Raw genomic sequence first — 17,061 nt, 5'->3', positions numbered from 1 at the left:
TGGCCCCATGCGCTGTCATAGCCCCCACGCGCTGTCGTAGCCCCCGCGCGCTGTCGTAGCCCCCGCGCAGCCCTGCGTGCACCACCGCAACCCCCCCCACGGGCGCTGCTGCAGCCCCACGTGCCCCCTTGCAACCTCACACGCACCCCTGCAAACCCCCCGCATGCACCGCCGCAGCCCCCGTTGCGACCCAGCGAGCAAGACCGCAGTCCCACATGCACCATTGCGACCCCCCCCGCGGGCACTGCTGCAGCCCCATATGCCCTGCTGCAGCCCCCCACGCCCCGTGGCAGCCCCCCCAAGCCCCACTGCAGCCCCATGCAGCGCTGTAACCCTTCACAGCACTGCAGCCGCACAGCGTCACCGCCACGCAGCACGACAACCCCGCAGGGGCCACCACAGCCCTAACGTGCAGCCCCACCGCCCCACGCAATGTCCCGTGGGCTCTTGCCCCACGTCTCCCCGTGGGCATCGTCCCACCAGCCCCCTCCCATCCCAGCACCACCAGGCTGAGCCTTGGCTCGGGCTGAGCTGAGCTTTAATGATGGACAAGAAGCAAACGCAACTCCCGGGCACGTGGCACGGTCCCGGCCCGGCATCTCGGGTCACAGCCGTCACAGTCAGGCCCGGCACTGGCCAGTCGTCCCCAGCACCGGCTGGAGAGGGAGGGAGAGGTACGGCCACGGGCACAGCGGGCGATAAGGCACCAGGCAGCGGTGAGGAAGGGCTGGATTAAGGCACTGGGGTGGGGGAGACCCCCCGCGCAGGGGGGGGAATGGTCCCTGTTAGAGGCAGCCCCATAGGGGCGGGAGGGAGCTGGAGGCACTTCGTCCCCGCGGGGGGGACACAGAGGGGAGGCAGCGGGGACGCAGGGTGGCCGAGGCGGGACGTCGGGGAGTCTCCGGCCCCACACCGCCCGCCGAGCTCCTCTTCTCTGCACCGCAGGTCACACCGGCGCCACGTAATTGCCAGGGAAAGTGCCAAATTTCTGTGTCCTCCTGGACACGCCTAGAGGGAAAGGCAAAGTGATGCAGTGAGGGGCTGTGGTGGCAACCCATCCCTGTCCCCGTCCCCGTCCCATCCCAGCAGCCACGCACCCACGAACCAGCCGTCGTCACACTGCTGCATGACGTCCACCCGGTCCCCCTCCAGCAGCTCCAGCTCGTCAGCGTTTTGGGGACGGTACTGGTACAGCGCCCGGTACCTGCAAGACAGCGTGGCCAGAGCCCATGCTGCCACGGGTCCCGCGTGGGGACACCACGCCATGGTGCTGCTCCCAGCCCTACTTACGGGGTCCACTGGATTTCGGAGCCATTGTAGGACAGGGTGGGCTCGGGGTGGGTGCTGGTGGGTGCCCCTGGGGCTGCACTCTGCCGGAGGGAAAGGATGGGTGCAGCGTTACAGGGCAGCACCCGCATCCCCGGTGATGCCGGGGCACGATGGCAGGGGCTGGGGGCTGCAGCCGGGGGGTCTCTCACCTGCCAGGCTGGGCGGCAGGGCTCCTGGGGATGGGTGGCCGCAGGGTGGGGGGGGCCAGCGGGGGCCAGCGAGGGGCGAGGGGCACCGGCATGGGGCAGTTTTGGGGAGGGGGGGAAGGCGAAGCCGAGGTGGCGGGGTGAGGACGGGCGCCCACTAGCCTCGCTGGGACCTCGCTCCGCCGCCCGGGGGGAGCTGGTGGAAAGTGGGGGTCCCCGGGGACCGGGTGAGCGCTGCAGGGACGGGGAGCCAGCCGGGGGACGAGGGCTGGCGGAGGCGGGCGAGGGTGGGAAGTCCTCGGCAGTGGCTTTCACCCGTGGCTCCTTCAGCACCTGCACGTAGGTGGCAGGGAAGATGCCCTGACGGTTGGTGCCGGAGATGCGCCCCTCGTACCAGTTCTCGTCCACCCGCCGCACCAGGCAGATCCGCTCGCCCTGGTGATGGGACAAGAGGATGGGTTAGCATGGCACGGCACAGCACGGCATGGCACAGCATGGCATGGCACGGCATGGCACAGCATGGCACGGCACGGCACGGCACGGCACGGCACGGCACGGCATGGCATGGCACGGCACGGCATGGCATGGCGTGGCACAGCACGGCATGGCACGGCACGGCGATACCTTGCGGAAGGAGAGCTCGACGGGCAGCTCCCCTCGGAAGTTGTAGAGCGCCAGGGCCTCGCCGTACTCCAGCACCTGGATGGTGGGTGCCTTGATGGGCTTGGGCACCTCTGTGGGGGGCAGGATCTGGGGGGGAACAACACGTGGGTGACAGTCAGCACCAGGCTCTCCAAGCCCGGCCGCCTCCTCTCCATCCCCTGGGCTTACCTCCACGTAGTTGGAGGGGAAGATGCCCACACGACCGTGGTGTTCACCCTCCAGCCAGTTCCTGTCCACCTCCTTATGGATGTAGACGATATCCCCCTTCTGCAGCGTCAGCTCCCTGCAAGCAGCAGCACTCAGGGACACCGCTCGTGCCAGTCCCAGCGGACACCGACCCGTCCCCAGCCCGGCCAGCGTGGCCACCCCACATCCCGGGGCTCCCTGGTCCACATCCACCGCCCTAGGGACTGCGGGGGCACAGCGGGGACCCCCGGCAGCGCCGTGACTTACTTGGGCGACTCAGCTTGGAAGTCAAACTTGAGGCGAGCGGCTTTCATCTGAGGAGAGAAAAGAGCGGTTACGCGGGGACCCCCCCATCCTGGCCATCCCCCATCCCCTGTGGGATGGCACCATCCCGGCCTCACCTTCTTCTCCTCCCTCCTGACGGCCTCCGTGGGGTCCCCCATGTCAGACAGGCTGGGGAGGGTCCCTGGCCTGAGGGTGTCTGCAAAGAGTAAGGGGTCACTGGGCGGTGGGGCCATGGAGCACGGGGTGCCCCCATGGCATGGCACGGCTCGGGGGGGGGCTCACCTCTGCCGGGGGCTGCACGGCTCCGGTCGCTGGCCAGCCCCAGGCCACCCCGCTCCATGCTGGGGCTGGCGGGCAGGCGGCGGGTGGCGGGGGGGCTCTGCGGCTGGCGGGGTGACGGGGGGCTCCTGCGGGGTGAGGGCGGCTCAGGGCAGGGGCTGAGCCCCGTGTCCAGCCCCGCTGCCATGCACCCCGCTGCCCTCCCCGCTCCTGACCCACCGCCCTCGGGGGCCGGGACCCCTGGGTCCCCCGGCACCGGGACTGCTGGGTCCCCCGGCTGCGTCCCCCCGGGGTCTCGTCCTGGAGCAGCCAGGCAGGACGGGTCCAAAGTTTCCCGGCGGTGCTGGCAGCACGTCCCTGGCTGCCGCCGAGCAGGAAGCACGGAGCAGGCGAGCGCTGGGAGGGCCGCCTGGCTAATGGATAACCCCGCTCCTGGGGGTGCTTAAAGAGCCCAAATTCCCGCACAGCCCGGAGGAGGGGGGCAGGCAGGGGGGCAGCCAGCCCTCCAGCCCCCGTGCGTACCCCTGGGAGGGTTTGAGTAGGTCCTACAAGAAGCGGAGCACTTGTTTGTTTTCCTCCCGCTGCCGGGGCAGGGCACAGGGCTGTGGGGATGCCTTGGGGTGCCCACCCCATCCCTCGGTGCGATGGCACTCACCGGCGCAGGTGTCCCCTTCCCCATGCCGGTGGCAGCGGGGACATGGCGATACGACCGCCGTCACCTCCCCTGGGGCTGAGCCAAACCCTGGGACGCGCCGTCCCCGCACGGGCCGGACGGGGGAAAGGGTCAGTCCTGGTCTGGCTCCGTCCCACCCACTGGGCAGCCAGCCCGGCGCCGGGGTCCCCCCACCCGTGGTGGGGTGTGGTGGGGGCGAGGCGGCCAGCGGAGCCACGGAGAGCTCCCTGGGGGTTCCGTGGGGAATGCGTGGGGACCCCAACCCCACCACAGGAGCTGGGACGCTGGAGGGACAGTCCCGCCTGCCCCCCCCCCCACTGCACCTCCCCACCCCAGTGTGGGTCCCCATCCCGCTGCTGCCCCCCGCCTTGAGTGGGGCCCGGGGCAGCGTGATTTGGGGTTCCAGGGTCTGGGGAGCAGCCGGCTCTACTCACCGAGCCGCCGGGGAGGCCGGAGCAGGGGAGCGAGCGGTGGGAGCAGCCGCCGAGCTCTGCCGGAGAGGAGCGGGAGGGGGTGGGAAAGAAAAATTAATCATCCAAGAGGCTGAGTCTCCGCGGGAAGCGAGGGAGTCCAGCGCCCGGCTGTGCAGAGCCAATAACCGCCGGATGGACGGCGCGGCGAGGCAGGGTCCTAGCGTCCCATGGCCACGGTCACGGCCAAAGCCACGGCCACGCTGGGCGGGCCACGGCCATGGCTCCACGCGTCCAACCATGCAGGTACCTGGCCGTGCCTGCATCCAGCCGCGCATGCATCCTGCCACGCACACCTTCAAAAGCTGTGCACGCAGCTGGATGTGCACGCAGCTGGATGTGCACGCAGCTGGATGTGCACGCAGCTGCACGTACACGCCATCAGCCCTGCGTGTCCCTTCGGTGTGACCCGGTCCCAGGGAGGGACGAGGGGCTGCAGGACAGCCCTGCGCTGGCGTGGGCAGGGGCTGGGGTACCTGGCAGGGGAGCCGGCGCGTCTCCATGGCCCTCATGTCCTTGTCCAGCTCCTCCCCGAGCTGCTCCAGCTCCCGCTCCAGCAGCACCTGCGCGGGCAGGATGGGGCTGCGGCCGGCGAGGCTGGCATTGCCATCGCCCTTCATCCCAGCGGCATGGGCACCGGGACCCCCGCTGCCACCCCCGGCCCCCCGCCTGCCATCAGCAGCTTACCTCAATGGACGGAGCCCGCACCGGCGGCACCGCTGCCGGGAGCTGGAAAGGGCAAGGGGCTGGTTACGTGGACGCTGTCGCAGCGCCCGTCAGCAGCCCTCCGTGACGGGGCTGGGGGGGGCCGGGGGTGCTGGGCCTGCCTACCTGCTGTGGCTGCTCAACCACGGAGGATTTCCCCGGTTCGTAGTTAAAAATGCTACCGGGCTCCGTGGTGGCACTGGTGTCACCCCAGCTGGTCCTGTGGGGAGCCGGGAGGAGCTCAGCCCCAGCAGCCCCCGGCCCCCCACGCAGGGACGGGTCCCTGGCACCATTTAGGTGCTGCCCTGTGCCGCACTCACCAGTCCAGCCCGTTGGACATGCCGGGGGACCTGGCCGGTGACAGCCCTTTCCTCCGTGGCTCTGGGGGGGACGGAGGCACTGCGGTGGGCGAGGGGCCGAGCTTATCCGTGGGGCAGCGATGGGCGTCCCAGTCCGGCTCTGCAGGGATGGAGGAGGAGGTGAGCGGGTGCCGTGCCGTGCCACACCGTGCCGCAGCACCGGGACTCACCTGGCAGCTTGCGGTGGATCTGCCGGAACATGCTGCGGTACCAGTCACGGGGCTGGTCGACGCTCTGCGGGGACACGGTGGGACGGTGAGGGGGTGACAAGGGGGGAACCCCAGGCCCACGGCCCCGACTCACCGAGCGCGAGGCGATGGGCATCCCTGTCTCGTCCACCGGCCCGATGCCGTCATACTTCACCCAGCGCCTCTCCCGCCGCTTGCTGTCCTTGGTCCAGGTGGCCGACCAGCCCGGTGGCCGGGGGCAGGTGGGGGTGGCACCGGGGCCGGGCACGGTGCCGGTGGGCACCGGGGTGCTGGGTGCCTTCGCCTCCTTGGCCGGCCAGGTCTGGTACCACTCATTCCCTGGGCACGAGGCGGGCGAGGGTGAGCTCCTTGGGGGAGCATCGCTCGGGGGAGCCCGCGGGGATGTCCCCAGGGATGCTCGGGGCAGGTACCTGAGCTCCTGGGGGCTGCCTGGCCGCGCTCGGCCACGCTGTGGGTTGCCGGGTCGTGGAAGTCGAAATTCAGTGTATTGGAGCCGCGGTGGCGGATGACGGGCACCTGCGGCACAAGGAGGGGGCTGGCACGGGGGTGACGTGGCGGTGGCGAAGGGGTGGAGACGGAGTGGCTCCCCAAATCCCCCGGACATGCAGCAGCCCCCCAGCCCCACTCACCCGCGTCGCTGTGTGCTGCGGTGGGTGGAAGGGGGACACGTCCTCCATGCCCAGAGCCCGGCCAGCGTCGGGGGGCAGGAGCTGGCCCGCCATGGCCGTGGGGTGCCGGGACGGTGCCCCGGGACTGCCCGTGCCCTGCAGGGAAAGCGGCTGCGCTCACAGTGGGTCCCGTCCCCTCCGGCGGCTTCACCTCACCGGGCTTTGCCGAAGGGCTGGGGGCTCCGGGGGAGCGCCATCCCGGCCCCATTCCCACTGCCGGGGTCCGTCCCCTGGTGCTCTGAGGCACCGTGGTGGGGTGACAACCACCGTGGCACCATCCCCAGCCCGGGGAGCCTCGCGGTGCCGGGGGAAGGGGCTGTTCCCAGCCACAAACAGCCCTGGCACGGCTCCCCCGCGTGCTCTGCGTGCCTCAGCCCCGCTGTGGCTGGATGCGGACCACCCGGCCCCTCTCCCTGCCCTGGCTCTGCGCACAGATGGATCCAACCCCTCCCTTCCCCCTCCCGGGGCTCTTTGGGGAGAAAACACCCCTGGGGTGGGCCGGGGCGATGGCCCAGCCACCTTGCCCATTCTCCCAGCATCCCGGTGTGGCACGGTGGGATGTGGCTGGTGCCGGTGCCCTCCCGCCCGGGCATGTGGCGGCAGCGGCGTCGGGCAGTGCCATGCCGGGAGAGCTGCCAGGGCTGAGCCTCGCCAGGGCCGAGAAACACGAAAAGGCAGAAGTATTTCCCCGCCCTGCAGCGCAAACAGGGAAGGGAGAAGGGAAAGAGGGGAGAGGCGGCGGGAATGCGCGGCCGGGCCCGGCACCACCCCACCGGGAGGGCAACGCGCCCTGACTCACCGCTGTACCGTCATGCCAAGGCCGTGGCATGGGGCGGGGGGCAGCCGTGGGGGACGGGACCCCCCGTCACGGCTCCCGACACCATTGCGGGGAGATGTTGGATGGCTCCAGGGGCGAGAGCAGCCCTGGGAACCTTTGGGGGACACCCGTGTCCTTGCTCGTGCCCACCGGGGCTCCGGCATTGCCCGTGGGACTCGCAGATGCTGCGGGAGACGTGCTGAGCCCAGCCCGGCGCAGACCCCCCTCGAACAGGGGGGCTGGTAGCCCGGCACGGTGCCCTGTGTGCCACACGTGGGGCAGAGCGGACTGGGGACCCCCTGGCTCCCAAGACTGCCAGAGGCTCTGCAGCCCACGAGGCTGTAATTAACGGTTATTAATGCAACGAGGAAACTGAGGCACCGGGAATGACTTGCTCCAGGGCACAGAAAGCGGGGTGCAGATTCCCACCCCGCCAGGGCACCCCAGCCACTGCCACTCCCCAGCGCAGTCCCCCCCCCCTGCAGCCCCATGGGGCTCAGCCCCATCCTGCTCCTACAGACTGTCCCCCAAAGCCTGGACCCCTGGGGAGCAGGTCCCCGTTGGTCACCCCCTCCTCACCGACCCCCCATCCAGCTCTTACCTCCTGGGTGGTGCCGGCCGGGGGCCCCCAGGCAGCGCTGGCCTCGGGGGGGCCGGGGGCTCGGGGAGCCCCGCAGCGAACAGGACGGAGCCGCGAGCGGCACGGAAGAAAAATGCACGGCGCAAACTTTGCCAGGGGAAGGAGTGCGGGGGCCTCAGAGCCCTGCCAGCAACCAGCGGCAAGAGCCCCCCAGCAGCATCCCCCGGCCGGGCCAGCAGCCGCCGTCCTCCCCGCCGGCGGGTACCCGCATGCCCCGGCCCCCCTGGGGCGCGCTCGCCCCCCCAGCGCTCCCCGCTCTGGAGCGGGGCCGGCCCATTCAGAGTTTCCAGTGACATTTCCAGGGACGGGATCCAGGGAGAAGAGCCAAGAGGCTGAACTCATCCCACGCCCCGCGCACGCGTTCCCGTGCACCCGGCCCCCCGCTTACGAAATGGGGCGAGCCCGGCGTCGCCGGCCCCCCGCCAGCAGCCACCCCCCCTACCACCCCCCCCCCCCGGCTGGGATGGAGCCAGGGACTTGGAGGGGTTTTGGGGAGAGGATGGGGAGGGAAGCGCCCGGCGGAGGTGGGGAGCGGGGCTCCGTGCTCCCATAGCCTGCCAAGCCTCGGCATGGGGGGGCATGCTGGAAGCGGAGTCCCTGTCCCCGCTGCTGCCTGCTTTCCCACGGGTGACCCTCCATCCCCCAGGACCCCCGTTTAACACCTCCGTGCCCTGCTCTGCACCCCGTTGCCCACCTCATCCCCTCGGGCAGCGCCCATGCCCCAGCCCCTGCCGTGCTCACCCGCCAGCCGCTTCCTGCTTGCCGCTCCCCAAAACTGCTGACAGCCCCGAAACGGGGCAGCCCCGGCCCTTCCTCTATCCCGCGTGCTCCCACGTGAGCTCAGGCCTCCATGGGATCTCGCGTGGGAGGATGGCGGCTTCGCTGCTGACCACCAGCCACCCCTTGGTCCATGCCAAGCCACCCGTCCCCTGCCAGAAGCCGCTGCCGGGGACGAAGGGGCCGATGGCACGAGCGCTGCCCGGCTGCGATGCTGCACCCAGGGGACAAAGGGGACAGGAGCGGGTGTGCTCCCCAATGCCACAGCCCTGGAGCACGCAGCTCCTGTCCAACAGCCATGGGGACAGGGCAGCTCGTCCCGTGCACCGGTGCAAGGTGGGGACACGGCAGGGAGGAAACCATTTGGGGACAGGAGCCGGTCCTGCCGGGGAAGCTCAGGGAGACAAGGGCAGGGAGGTCAGCAGGGCTGGGGACAGCCACGGGCACCCGGGGAAAGGGTTAAACCCTGCGAAGGGACCCCACAGCCCATCCCCTGCTCAACAAGGGGGTGACGGTCCCACCTCGGTCCCACCTCGTGCTGAGCGACGTCTCTGGAGGTCACAGCGCCCGCCGCAACGCCCTCCCATGGGCAGCGGGGTCTCGGCCACCCCACGCCGTTGCAGCCCACCCTTGGGGGGCAGCTCCCCCCCGGCAGGGACCCGACTCACCTCCGCAGCCCCATGCACGGTCCCCTTGCCGGGCGAGCAGTCTCCGAGCCGGCCCTGCCTCCCTCCGCCCGGCTCCCAGCACCAGCCTCCGCTCGCAGATAAATATTTATCGCGCAGCCAGGGACAGGATTAACAAAGGGCGAGTGTTTCCTGTTTGCTCGGCGCAGCGATGCCAGCCGGGAGCGCACGGCCCGGCCGGACGATGCTCTCTGCCGTGAGCAGCTGCCGGAGCCCCTCGATGCCGAGACTGGTGCCGTGTCCTGCCCACGCCGGGGGTCCGGGAAGCCGGGGCTGGGCAGTGATGTCGGGGGAGAGGCAGGTTGTTGGTGGTTCCCCCCTGTTTGGTGGGAACACCCAGGAAAAGGGGTGGGAGAGCCGGAGCATCCCTTCCCCGGTCACACCCTGGGCCACTTCTGGCAGCCGAGGACCGGGGATGGCAAACGGATTGCGCATGGCGAGGTAAAATTCGACAGCGAGATGTTGACCCAAGCAGCCCCAGGGAAAGGCGCTGCAGGGGACAGGGACAAGCCAGATGTGGCAGCCACAGCTGGGGGCCAGGGCACCCCGGTTTCCCAGCCGGGGATGGAGCGGGCGATGCTGGAGCCAGGGCACAGGCTGGGGGAGCCAGGCCAGCTGCAGAGCTGTAACCCAGCAGGATGGAGCCTGGCCACCACGAACACCGGGGCTGCTAGCCAAAGCCCTGTAAGCCCGTGGCACGGAGGGGGCGTCCTGCAAGAGGGACGAGGAAGGAGCCGGGGGGGTGAAACAAGAGGGGGCAAATACCATCCTCTTCCTCCTGGCACCCAGGAAGGCAGCGGGAGGAGGGTTATTTGCTCAGCCAGCGGTGGGAAGGACGGAGGGCGAGGAGAGGGAGCCGAGAGCTCTCCAACAAAAGCGCCCGGGAGCGGCTTCGCAAGTGCCGACATGCCGGGGAGGTTGGGAGACGCCGTCTCGGCGCTGCCCCGGCCCCGGAGAGGGGCCCCGAGCGAGGCAGCGGCTGTAAAACAGACCCTAAAACCTTTCTCCCCACAATTCCTTCCCAAAAGCCAGGCACCCCGCTGCACCCCAAAATAAACCACAGCGGAGCCAAGTGACTGTGTCAATTTTTAACTTTTTTTTTTTTTCTTAAAGATGACTTCCAATTTACATTAAGACAGTTCTAACAAATTCATTCCTTGTTCACAAAAAAAAAAGAAATTATATTAAATAATTTCTGCCAATAAATAACATTTTCACCATTTTTTTTCTCCTTTAAACATAACTAAAAAAAAAAAAAGCAAGAAAAAAAAAAATAAAAGGAGGCAGTCTCCAGGCAACGGGCGTATGATCCTTCAGCATCGAGAACCCTAAAATCACCATCACTGCACCCAGCACATGTCCCGTGGGGCTTCAGGTCCTCCCTGGCAGAGGCCGGTGGGCCTCCGTGCATCCCTGCCACCGCACCTACCTAGGTCGGATCTGTGCCCGAGCGCCGCGACAGGCTCCCGGGTTGGCATGGGCAGCAAGAGGTTCTCCCAACGCCAAAAAAAAAAAAAAAAAAAAAAAAGAGAGAAAAGGGAAAAAAAAAAAAAAAGAGGAAAAAAAAAAAGGTTTGAACTCAACCCACCACCCGACCCATTGCTGACTCCCCTCCTTGTTACATGCACCTTGCTATAACATGCAAAAAAAAAACCCAGGCTGCGAGGCCAGCCTGCGGAGGAGGCGGCCGGGCTTTCCCCCGCGGCCGGTCGTGCTCCTTGGCTTGCGTTCCCAGAGTCCTGTTTGCCAAACTCTGGGTGACAGCCGGGGAGGGAAAGGGACAGGCGGGAGCTCTGAGATGAGGGGTCTCGAGAGGTGCATAGCTCCGAGGCGCTGGCTTTGCAGGGGAGGGGGGAAGGAGGAGGAAAGGGGGGGGGGGGGCAAAATCTGCGTATTTCTGGCATTTTTTATTTTGCCGCGGTGGGGATCGGGGCAGGGTGCTCCGCCGGGATAAGCGAGGGACCTCGCCAGCCGCTGCCGGCCGAGGTCTTCATCGCCCTCTTCCCCAAAAGCTGGCGGAGAGGGGATGGGGTATCCCAGCTCGGCGCTGGGGCAGGGGAAAGCTCTGCCTTCCCCGCAGCTCCTGCCGGGATGCCAGCAGGGAGAGGGTTACGCGGATGAGCGTTAATCAATCGAGGGGGTAATTAGCACCCACGCGCCCCATGGCTGCTCCTCACCCCCTCGGGAACTCGTGTCGAGGGAAGGGGGGACCAGCACCGGTGTTGCTACAGCAACGGGAGCCTGCGCTTCGCCTGGCAGTATGGCATCCATACGTGCCGGCTGCCATACGGCTCCCAGGCAGGGCTCCCTGGGGGGGGGGGGGGCCAAATCCAGCCATTAACCGCCTTTCTTGACAGGCACCAGCCCCTCCTGGGCCGGGATGCTGCGAAGCTGCGGCCCCACCAGCCTCAGGGATGTTTTCAGCAACACCCGGCTCCAGGGACTGGTGGGGGGGTCACAGCTCCTCGCATTGCCGTCAGCCCCCCCCCCCGTGCTTTGCGAGGGCAGCAAACCACAAACCACGAGGGTCAAATAGGTTGGGGGGGGGGGGGAGGCGGCATGGAGCTGGCAATGCCGGAGCACGAGAAGAAGGTTGGGGGACAAACCATGAGCAAAGCAAATTCCCCTCCGCAAAGGGACGGTCCCCACTGAGCCCCCACGTGCAGGCTGCTTGGGGTACGAGCATCCCCTCCCCGCACCCATCCCAAAGCTCCCGACTAAAACTGCTGCTTGGGTTGAGATCCCAGCCTGGGTCAGAACAACATGCCCGAACATGCACGGGCAGCACCTTTGCACGGTTTTGCGCTCTCAGAGGAAGATACCACACATCGGCTCACTGTGTTTCAGAAAAAGATGCCGTTAAAAAACAGAAGAAATACTCACAGACAAAGGCAATTGGCCCCACGCCTCATATGGGGTTAGAGAAGCTTGCTCAAAACATCTCGCACTTTTTGCAAAGCAGTGGGCGTGTGAAAAAAAAAAAGAAAAAAAAAAGAAAAAAAAAGTGGAGGCATGCGACTCAAAAGTCTCTTGTGAAAACCCAGTGGTCTGCTCACAGATATGGTTTCCTAAATAGCTGGCATGAAATTAAGTGACACATGATTATAAGACAATTTGAAAGCTTCCTGCAAAGTTGCTGTTTTCCTCTGTCGCTGGAATCGCAGCTTAGGGCCGGAGCACAAAGGGAAGACAGCAAGATCCAGAGAAGGGGTTGGCAAATATCCCTTATTAGAGGCTAAGCCTGCTCACCTGCTGCCCTTGCTTGGAAAAAGCATAATAGACAGTTAAGTTGGAAAAGAAGTGAAATCTGGCAAGGGATTTGCTTCCGAAAGCTGCTGCTCTGACTCTGTGCAATCACAGGCAGAAGAGAACGCAGCTCAAACGACACGTGGGGAAGGGAAGCGACCAAACGGGAACCTCACAAAATCCTTTTTCGATACTCACTTCAGGTCAAAGTTTAAGAGAAAGAACGAGGCTCTGCTTAACAGATCCAAGCTTCAAAACCCGACACCACAAAGAGGGCGTCCTCTCGAAACCCTCCTGTCTCGCGAGCTCTGCACAAACACCCTTCCAAAATTTCTGCCCAGATCCACTCTGTTCTTCTACCTGTCGACCTACCGTAAAACCATCCTCCCTCCCCCCTGCGGCTGAGGGAGGGACGTGCTTCCCAAACCAAGGGCTTTTTTACCAAAACCGCCTCGCCACTGGCCAACAAAGCCACGTCTCTACAGAAAACGAGCAGCACCGTCAAACCGTCCTTCCCCAAATCTTTACCACAAGCTGGCAAACCCTCTCCGGCTGCCAGGAAAGGCCGATGTGCCCGTGGCTCCTTTGGAGTCGGAGGAATAGCTGCTGGTTAACAAGGGGTAAGCCCAAGCAGGTGAAAGACACCCCCCCGCCAAAAGATGCACGCTGGCTTAGGGGAGAGCAGCTCGCAGCATGCCCACCGCTCACACTCTGATCAGCAAGGGCCGATTCGAGAACCGGGCGCAGGGGAGCGCGCCGCGGGCTCTGCAGTATGTGGTGGTGGTTGCGGGGGGGGTGTGTGTCTTTCTGCCTACAGGTAATAAATCACCCCCTTTTTTTCCTTTAAAATTCAGGCGGTGCAGATTTCCCAAAGACCTGCCGATCACTAGAGACCAGAGATAATTCCTCTGCTCTGAGTCAGAGGGATTCCCAGAGGGATTTCTGCTGCACAGGCAGCCCCGGCTGACAAACTCCGGCTGCACCGCGTCCAAACGACCGAAGATTTGGGAAAAGCCGCAACAAGGGGCAGCGCTTCTCCCGCCTGCCTTCCGCTTCTCACGAAGAGGTTACATTTTTTGCTTGGGGCTCCACTGGAATAAAACTGAATTCCTGAAGGAAAAGGTGCTGCGATTGGTATAACGCACCACAGTCCTTTAGAGCTAGTCCTGAATATTTTTGAATGTCACCTTCAAAGAGGGACGGATCCCGGCCAGTTGCACCACGCCTTCCACAGAACTGGTTGCTAAAGCAGCAGATGCAGGTAGGCAAGAAGTTGAAGAAAACAACAGCAAACTCTGGGAAGAAGACAGTTGTGAAAAGAAAAACCAAACCAACCCTATCTTCAACGAAAGGACCTGCTTTTGAAAGCACAGGCTAACTTAGAATTGTACCAAAGTCAACGACCCAAGTTGCCTGGGACTGTTTTTTGTTTCTTTTAATCCCTCCACAGAGGTTTGCCTCTCGTGGAGGAGGTCAGCTGTACAGCACAACACTTCATATATGCACTAGCAGTTAGATTGGTTTCTAAATTAAAAAAGATGGACTTTTTATATATTGAACATAAATAAAAAAATTACAAAATGGTCACCTTTCTTACAGAATGGATGCAAACTGGATTATGAACGTGCCTCCAGGTGAAGTTGGTTTCTCCCCTGCCCCCACCCCACCCCAATAATAAATAAATAAAATTCATTAAGTTTTGGATCCTTTAGTGGTGCAGATTGGGTGCCCGGACCGTTACTGGGCTTTCTTCCCTGTGCCATTCTTGTCCGCAGAGTTTGTTGAGGTTACCAAGTTCACCGGCCCGTCTGAGTGCATTGAATCTTTGCGTGGCGGCATGCGTTCGTTAATGCGATCCAGCCCCCTGGCTTCTTCGAAGCTGCGGATCTTGTGCTGCGGTGAAAACCCACGAATGGCTGCGGAGAGAAGGGCCGAGATAAAAGAGTTAGTCTGAGCTGCGGATTCCCGGGTAGGAGCCCTTTAGCACACGCCAGACACGTACAGGACAGAGTCAGGGCAACAGAAAGCACGTGTCTGGCTACGGGAACCGCGAGATGGGTCCGTAGGTGATTTTTGGCATCGCCAGCTCATGCGGGTACCACAGCGCGGCTGGGAAGTTGAACTGCACTAGGTCACAGCAGCAAAGTCAAGGATCCAGACCCGCAGCGACTTGCTCTGCTCCCTAATGGTTTCTCTTTTAATACAATTTAGTAGCGGGAACTTGAAGACCAGACAAGTGCTCCGTGTCCCCAAACAGTGAAATCTCAGGAAACTTTCAAAGCTGAAAAACAGGATGCTAAAAAAACCCAAAACAAACCACGAACAAAAAAGGCAAAACCAAAACAACACAAGGAAGACACCACCACAAGGTTTTAACTCCAACACAAACCACACACCGCAACACCAGGAGAGGGAAACAGCTAGTCCTTGGATCACAAACGCGAGGCTTCTTGCATGACCAGGAGACACACAGGCAGTCTCAGGAGTGATGAAATCCCACCAAGGGCAGGCGTATCTCTGTTTCATCACTACGAGGCTGAGGACATCACCCTTGCAGTGATGATACGGACCAAATGTTTAACTTCTTTGTATTACAGATAATTTAAGGGGAAAAAAAGGGGTTGTGCCAAATCTTTTTACAAGGACTTGGCTGTGTTACAAACAAACTTCCCTTGATAATCAAAAAGTTCTCTACACAAATGTATGGCCCCATTCATCAGTAGCTGAATGGAGCTATCGAGGAGAAAACCTCCCCAGACAGTAATCTCACGAATATGTCATTTCCACACGAACTACAGGGAGAAAAAGCACTCCTCCACACTGGGACCACCTCAGCCCACCTGTGGGGAAGGCGAGGATTCCATCAGAGACGCGCAATCCGCTGTTTCCTAGATGATTTTGACCAAATGCGCTGGCAGCCTTCACCCGATCGAGTTAACCCAAGGGATGAACTCAGCCACGAGGCATCCGAGATCAGATTGCAGGACCCCAACAGCATAGTCTTGAGACACCAGAGCACAAACCGCTCCGGAGGCAGGGTGCTCTCGGAACAAAGGTATTGCACTAAGCAATAGCCTCATTAAGGCTAAAATAGACTTGAACCAGCACACTGTGTATTTTTTGCTTCCCAGCAGGGGCCCATCCTCCCCCAGTTCTGGTGATGCAAGAGTAAAAAGCTTCCATAAGGCTGATAAAGCTCTTTAAAATTAGCGCACGCACACACAGAGATGATTTGAGTCTCTCGCCGGATTCTAGCCATACCTTCCCGTGCCTCTACCGCTTCTACTGTGGCTGCAATACAGAAGAACAGTGGCATGCAAAAATGAAGACAGAAAAAAAAGAGTGACAGTGAGTGATCTAACATCATTGCTGCGAACGCAGAGCCCACAGCCTCCCAGCCCCAGTGGAGACGACCATAATCAAAACCAACCGGCAAGAGGGAAAAAAAAAAAGGTGACAGGAGCTTGAGAGGAAGGCTGAAAGGGGACTCCCTCAGGTTTAGCATCTGCTGAGCACTGACACGGGGGAGTCTCCTTTCCTCACATTTGCTGGACTCATCACACAGATAAATCCGATGGAAGAAACAGAGAAGTAGAGAGATGGCTTTCTGCTGCATGCTCTGGAGGGCTCAGGGGTGCAGGCATCCCACCGCAAGGACGGTGATAGCCTCGGACTAAGCCGTGGGTCTCCACCTGCATTTATAGTCCCAGTCTGGGGGCTCTAGGGCAGCCTGGCCACCTTCAGAAGGTAAATTATGTGGAATCCACCCCAGAGCAAAGCTCTATCCACCAGAGCCACGTAAGGGAAGTGACCGCAAGGGACGTGATGACATTTTGGAGCAGTGGGGAAGAGAAGGGCAGTTCGTTCTCCAGGGGAGGGCAGGCAGCAGCAGATACCAGGCTGCTCCGCTCCCAACGCCTTGAATTATAATAACCCCCCGCTCCCAAAACCATAGAGGCTGATGCTTTAAATCCAGTTTGGCTTCAGCTCCACCTCCTAAAAGCGTTACCAAGCAACAAGGCACCATAAAGCCAAGCAACATCCCCCTTCCTAAATCTGCTGCAGCAGCTGTCCAAGTTTTGGTAGTCCCTACCTCAACATCTGGGAGGACGCACTTCCCTCGAACAGATCCCCCAACTTTTAGCCTCAAAACACCATTTTTTTTTTCTTTTGCTTTGGACACAATACAATGGTCCATGAGAGGCCATGGAGAAAGAATGGGAGTTGTGGCTGAACATCTTTGCTCCAGATTCAGTGACTTTACTGAAAGCCAATTTTACTAAGCTGTGCTGTGAAAGGTTGGCAGGAAGCTCAGGGAGGGAAGGGGCAGCCCTATGTCTCCTCTTTTTGGGGTGCAGAGGCACCACAAAAGGGGGGCAGCCCCCTCCTCTCCCGCCTTGAGCAGACAGGCTGCCAGCACGGCTGCCGAAGGAGCGCCTGCACCGTCACCAGGATGCTGCTGCGAGCAGACGGCGCGAAGGGACCTGCGAAAGCGGGAAGGGGCGAGAGAAGGAGGCACGGTGGGGAAGGGAGCGCGAGAAGGGCACGAAAAGCGGGGTGCTGCTGCGGGGAGCACGGGGTGCCGGGAGCAGCAAAGGGTGGGAAGCTTGCGGCTGCGGGAGGAGGCGGCAGGAAGAGTCAGGTGAGGTTCAGCTTGTTTGTCCTGTCCTGGGGAGGTGCACAAATCTCGCCTTCTTACTGGGGGGAGCTGCCTGGTAGCCCCTTAGAGGACCCCCCTGGGAGGGGAAGGTGCAGGACAGCGTTGCAGCATGACCCGTGCTGTCAGCTACAGGGGCAAAGCTGTGGCACCACAAGCGAGCCGGTTGCTCGAGCTGAGCTGTAACAGCCGCCTTCCCACTCAGGCTCTGTTCCCATGCCTGCAGCAGAACTGGGGCGACACAAACCATTATGGTTGCTATAAAA

The 17,061-nt window shown here is 62.8% G+C and overlaps 2 protein-coding genes across 8 annotated transcripts in view; both read right to left on the bottom strand.

Moving 5' to 3' along the window:
* Window positions 1-521: 521 nt before the first annotated feature.
* On the bottom strand, window positions 522-8,990 carry SORBS3 (sorbin and SH3 domain containing 3). Of its 4 annotated transcripts, none has more exons than XM_075736853.1 (19): window positions 8,875-8,990; window positions 5,934-6,068; window positions 5,715-5,820; window positions 5,399-5,622; window positions 5,266-5,329; window positions 5,057-5,195; window positions 4,863-4,956; window positions 4,719-4,760; window positions 4,508-4,594; window positions 3,996-4,051; window positions 2,892-3,016; window positions 2,726-2,805; window positions 2,592-2,638; window positions 2,307-2,421; window positions 2,100-2,225; window positions 1,479-1,910; window positions 1,291-1,370; window positions 1,098-1,204; window positions 522-1,008 (listed from the first exon to the last, which is right to left on the bottom strand). In XM_075736853.1, exons 2-19 carry the CDS (start codon window positions 6,024-6,026, stop codon window positions 947-949), a joined length of 2,079 nt encoding a protein of 692 aa, XP_075592968.1. In that variant the 5' UTR covers window positions 6,027-6,068; window positions 8,875-8,990; the 3' UTR covers window positions 522-946. The 4 variants fall into 4 exon arrangements, with proteins under 4 accessions (XP_075592968.1, XP_075592967.1, XP_075592965.1 ...); XM_075736852.1 differs by lacking the exon at window positions 8,875-8,990 and adding an exon at window positions 8,124-8,162; XM_075736850.1 differs by lacking the exon at window positions 8,875-8,990 and adding an exon at window positions 7,391-7,799.
* A 975-nt stretch (window positions 8,991-9,965) lies between these two features.
* Window positions 9,966-17,061, bottom strand: part of PPP3CC (protein phosphatase 3 catalytic subunit gamma) — a 37,938-nt gene continuing 30,842 nt past the window's right edge. For 2 of the 4 annotated variants that reach the window (XM_075736857.1, XM_075736854.1), the window contains 2 exons: window positions 15,400-15,429; window positions 9,966-14,054 (listed from right to left, as the gene is read on the bottom strand). In XM_075736857.1, the coding sequence (XP_075592972.1) occupies window positions 13,876-14,054; window positions 15,400-15,429 (209 nt within the window). In that variant the 3' untranslated portion in view covers window positions 9,966-13,875. The remainder of the gene's footprint in view (window positions 14,055-15,399; window positions 15,430-17,061) is intronic. The other 2 variants (XM_075736855.1, XM_075736856.1) reach the window with 1 other exon arrangement.

This window comes from Balearica regulorum, chromosome 27 (assembly GCF_011004875.1).
Source record: "Balearica regulorum gibbericeps isolate bBalReg1 chromosome 27, bBalReg1.pri, whole genome shotgun sequence".
NCBI classification, from domain to species: Eukaryota; Metazoa; Chordata; class Aves; order Gruiformes; family Gruidae; genus Balearica; species Balearica regulorum.
Note: the sequence above shows the minus strand (reverse complement) of the source record. Positions and strands in the feature narration are given on the sequence as shown.